This window comes from Oryzias melastigma, linkage group LG18 (assembly GCF_002922805.2).
Source record: "Oryzias melastigma strain HK-1 linkage group LG18, ASM292280v2, whole genome shotgun sequence".
In the NCBI taxonomy this organism is placed as follows: Eukaryota; Metazoa; Chordata; class Actinopteri; order Beloniformes; family Adrianichthyidae; genus Oryzias; species Oryzias melastigma.
This window is the reverse complement of record NC_050529.1, coordinates 3,597,935-3,602,762: the sequence shown is the minus strand read 5'-3', so window position 1 is coordinate 3,602,762 and position 4,828 is coordinate 3,597,935. Positions and strand designations below refer to the sequence as shown.

At 39.3% G+C, this 4,828-nt stretch overlaps 1 protein-coding gene across 1 annotated transcript in view; it reads right to left on the bottom strand.

The window, feature by feature from the left end:
- The window catches only part of parm1 (prostate androgen-regulated mucin-like protein 1), a 23,533-nt gene that overhangs the window by 17,259 nt on the left and 1,446 nt on the right, over positions 1–4,828 (bottom strand). Inside the window, exon 2 of the mRNA XM_024262823.2 lies at positions 3,202–3,678. Coding sequence (XP_024118591.1) covers positions 3,202–3,678 — 477 coding nt within the window. The remainder of the gene's footprint in view (positions 1–3,201; positions 3,679–4,828) is intronic.

Sequence of the window (4,828 nt, the reverse complement as noted above, 5' to 3'; positions counted from 1 at the left end):
ATGCCACCCGCCATAAAACCATAAAACAATAATAATAATAAGAAGAAGAAGAAGAAGAAGAGCACACGCGAGTAGAGCCGCGGGAGCAACCCGTCATTTGTATCCAAAGAGGAGGCACGGGACCAGTAGAACGACGCCGAGCCGAGGAGCAGTGAGCCCGAGCCCGAGCGGATGCTACAGGAGATCACTGTCAACGCCTGATTGAGCTAAGTAAACGAACGTGAGCACGAGGTTGACACTGATGTTAGCCCGACTGTAAATGTCCCGCTGCTGTGTCTGTAGGGTCAGTGAACCAGGAAGTGCAGCTGCCAGCGCGAGCCACACGAATGAAGAGGAGCACCCGCTGTGGAGAGGAGCAGAGCTTCCCCATTCACTGACTCTTTGTTTTAATTTAGTTTTATCGCCAATCATTTTTAAGAGGACTTTTTTTGGGGCTATTGTGCTTTACTTTTTTAAAGAAACTCAAAGCAATTTATGTTTCTATCCCTGTGGCTTTTATCACTTGTCCTTTTAAAAACTAGTTGTTTTATATATATATACAACAAACTGCTTCATTTCTGGAGATTTTTTGTGATCCTTGAACCTGACCGGTCACTTGACCTCACATTTGCTTCTAGTTTCAACCTAATTCAGTCACATTTTCCGACAAAATGTTTGTCACTAACCAGACGTCCATGTCGATCCTTGTCAATGGTTTAAGCGCAACACGTAGATGAAAAGGACAGTCGGGTAGAGGGGGTTAAACCATTGACTGTAAGTGAGAACTAGACTGAGGGACCCCTTCCCTCTTGCATTCCAAACAAGTGCTTTCTGGTTTCAAGAAGCCAAACTCCAATAGACTTTTATAAAAGAGTAAACGGCTAGCAGCTACTCATTCTATATTTTTTCCTTATTTTTTTAAATAATAATCATTCATGCTCCTCAAGAACTGTGCCATCAACAAGTATGATGCAAACTTTTTTTTTTCTCTCATCCTGGTAGAGATCACCAGTGAATCGGCTTCCACTGATTCACACAGGTGGTTATGCAGAGTTTTATGCTGGATCCTTTTCCTGATAGTCCTGTATTTTTAAGGTACAGAGAGAGTTATGCAGCATGAAGGGTCTTGTCTAAGGACCATCACTGGATTTTTAACTCAATGAACCAAACCCAGATCATACACCAGTCAACTGAGTTATCCAGCCACCTCTAACTGTAATGCCCCCCCCCCTCTTTTAAACATATCAGCTCAAAATTGTGCTTTCATAATATTGAAAAAAAAAAAAAAAAAGAAATAGTTGAGATAGTATTGCAACTCTGTCTGTTTGAAAACCAAAAGTACTGCACTTGTGGGATGTCATACTAGCATCAATAGGTTTGGATGCTATTCATAAAAACAAACAAGTGTATGGTTTTGTCTTATTTTTGTTACATGATTAGACATAATCTGAGTAACTTGTTAGTTCATTCTGTGATGATGCTTTTATTGTAGGTAAAACTAAATGTTTTAACCTTTTTCATTAGTTTGCTATTTATAGTGATCTAAATTTTCTGCAAGGACAGCATCATTTCCATTTTCACCCTCGGTAAATGCTGTGATGAGCTATAACATTCATTTTGAAACTTGACATTTCATATTTGACATTTGACAGAACAGTAAGTCTGAGAATAATCTTACCTTGTTTTGGTTATTTTTCAACAAACTGAAGCACTTTTCATGTGTTGCAGCTCAAAATGCTTTCCAATAAAAACAAACATAAAATACAAAAAAGGAGGAAAATTCAAACCAACACCCATTTGCTTCTGGAACCTCTTAAACCAGCAGTAGATCAACTACAAACATCACCACAACGCCCACCAGAACCAGACAGCTACAGGTCCACTCCTGCCCGAGGCTGCATGTTGGACCTGAACTGCTCCAACAAGAGTGAGCCCCGCGAATATAAACACCGATAAACCAGCAAAAACCGGTAAAAAAGATCTCCATACGGAAACATAACTTCATTAATGTCAGTGAAGCCAAAAACATGACCATAAAAAAAAGCTGTGCAGTTATAAACTTTTGCTTTGCGCTCTTCCCAGTCACCCACGCGTTCATGTTCAATCCACAGACACAAGCTCATATCACCACACCTGTCATCTCAACGCAGGAATTATTACAGCTTTTTCATTTGTTTAAAAAACTTTTTTTTTTCCGCATTGACTAAAACCGTCCGGCCATGAAGGCAGACACTGAAGGTAATGTGCGTGAAGTGAAACGTTAAAGTTTTATTTTAAAAAAAAGAAAAAACCCGCAGCAATTGATGGTGCCCGCAACCCCCCACCACCACCCCAACGCCGTTTCTCCAACCCGTCCCCCTCCCCCCGCTACAGCAGCTCGATCGGTACGAAACTAAAACTTCCAACTTATAACAGCAGCCAAACTGGCATTAAAAAGACCTTATAAAAAATGTTTAAAATTTTTTTTAAAAAATTCCACCAAGTGTTAGGAAGCTGCATTCAGGTCCCGTGGCCCTCGCGGCCCACAGGTTCAGAACAGATTTTTTTTCACGGCCCACTAGGGGTCACTCGCGGACCGAGATTGGGCCGCAGCCCTATGGTTAAGAATCACTGGTCTAAACATCTCCAAAGTATTCAATATTGCAGTTTTCAGTTTTCCAAATCTTTGTCTCTGAACTTCAAGTCACAAAAATACAACAAAAAATGTATAAATAATAAAACAGAATTGATTAAAGCAGCTTCAAAAATTGAGTTAAACTAAAGTGGTTTTATGAAAGTAAGTCACGTTTGATGATTTAGAGCCATCTTTTGCTCATCCAAACAGGCCTTTTATGCTTGAAGGGGTGAAGATGGGAAAAAGATAAAAAAAAAATGTAAAACTGGTGGAGATATCTTCCCAGAAATCTTTGGCATTTTTACATACAAATAAACTGATCAACATCTACAGCTACAACTGCAGTTATTTACTTTTGCTCAATTTATGTCTAGAAGACAGTTTAGATGCAAAGCCGAGCTACAAAAGTCTAAATGATCAATATATGACGGCCTTTCTGGGATTGCATGAACTCCTCTGCAAAACAGTAATGATTTAGTGATTAACTCTTAGAAGACTAGAAAAACTCAAATATCGAAGAGAAGAGGACTCCAAACACTTAAATCACAGATCACTTCTTCACACAAAAGCATTTCAGAAAATGAGTTAGCAGGTTAGGAGTTCCTTACTTGAGCTCAGACCTTCAGGCCCGTGTTCCTTCTGTGTCACTGTGGTGATGTCAGAAGGGGTTTTGGTGGTGCTGGTGGAACCACTTGTTTTCAGAGAGATGCTGCTGGTGCCAGTATTGGGGACTGTGCTGGACATGGTGCTGCTGCTGCTGGTGCCAGTATTGGGGACTGTGCTGGACATGGTGCTGTTGATGGTTCTGGAGACTGTACTGGACATATTGTTGATGGCGATGGAGGTGGTTGGACTGTAGACTGTGTTGGCAGTTGGAGTCCCAACAGAGCTGTCAGTGGCCTGGTTGGTGCTGGTTTGGGCGGTTCCAGTTTTTGACAATGTGGAAGATGTAGAATAGAAAGTTGAAATTTCTGTGGTAGTTGGATCAGGGCTGGGTGGAGATTGTGATGTTGTAGAGATGTGAGATATTCCCATGGAGGTCATTGGAGCTGATGTTGTGCATGATATTGACCTCAGCAGCAGACCTGCAATAAAAACATCATTTTTATAGGGGAAAATCCCAGCAAATTACTTAACTAAATTTCAGAAGAGTAAAAGTTAACATAAGTCTTCATGGCCATTTGTTTCTTTCTCTTTGCATTGCTTCCAAGGAGCCAGACTTTTTTTTTTAAGTCAGACATGTTATTTTTGATATAAGACACAGTTCATTAATAGGAAAGACTTTATTACGATACAATTACTTACTAGCCCGAGGATCGGGCAGTTTATGTTAGTTACTTAACAGTTGACCGGAGGACTGTCAGTGATCTGATATCCACACAGAGAGGAACGATTGAATTAAACCTCAAGAATTGCGATGGAAAAATGTTTAACAGAGATGAAAAGAAAAGGAGAGAAAGAGATAAACAAAAAGCTGAGCGCGCTCATTGGCACTGCATGTGTTTGTTGGAGGGAGAGGGGCTTACATGTGCAACAGCGCAAGAGACAGAGACACAACATCAACACAAAATGTAAAGAAGATGACATCATTAGTAAAGAAGAAAAACCTGGAACCTTTTGACTTTTATTGATAGTATGAAGGACGAGAATCTGCAGGAAATCATTCTATAGAACTCCACTACCAACCTGCAGAATCTTCTCTAACACAAAGCAGATCGTCACTGACAGAAGAATCAGATTAAATCCTCAAAGCTGACACTCTTGTCTTTCTTAATGCTAATGTGAAGTCTTTATTTATTGGTTTTGTACACTTTAATTTGTATTTTGGGTTGAGGTTCCAGAGTTTTATATTGTTTTCAATCCAAATTTGTTTTTCAAAGAAAAAGTTAAACATTCGATAGCAGAACAGTTGTGTAGAATTGTAAATAGTTGCTTTTTTGTATTTTATTATAGTTTTTTATTTATTTTTCTGCTTATATGAGTGAAATAAAAGCATATTTACAAAAACAAGAGTTTTGTTATATTAATAATTAATTTTGTGCATAATTTCATGTAGTTTTTGATAATAAATTACTTAAAGCAACAAAACAACCTAAAGAGCCGTTGGGGGGGTGAAAGAGCCGCTTTATTTTTAGTGAGCCGGTCCAAAAGAGCCGTCTCTCTAAAAATGCCAAATAAACCGAATACAGAATAAACTACCGAATAAAACCCAATCAGTGCCAAACCCTAATTCAG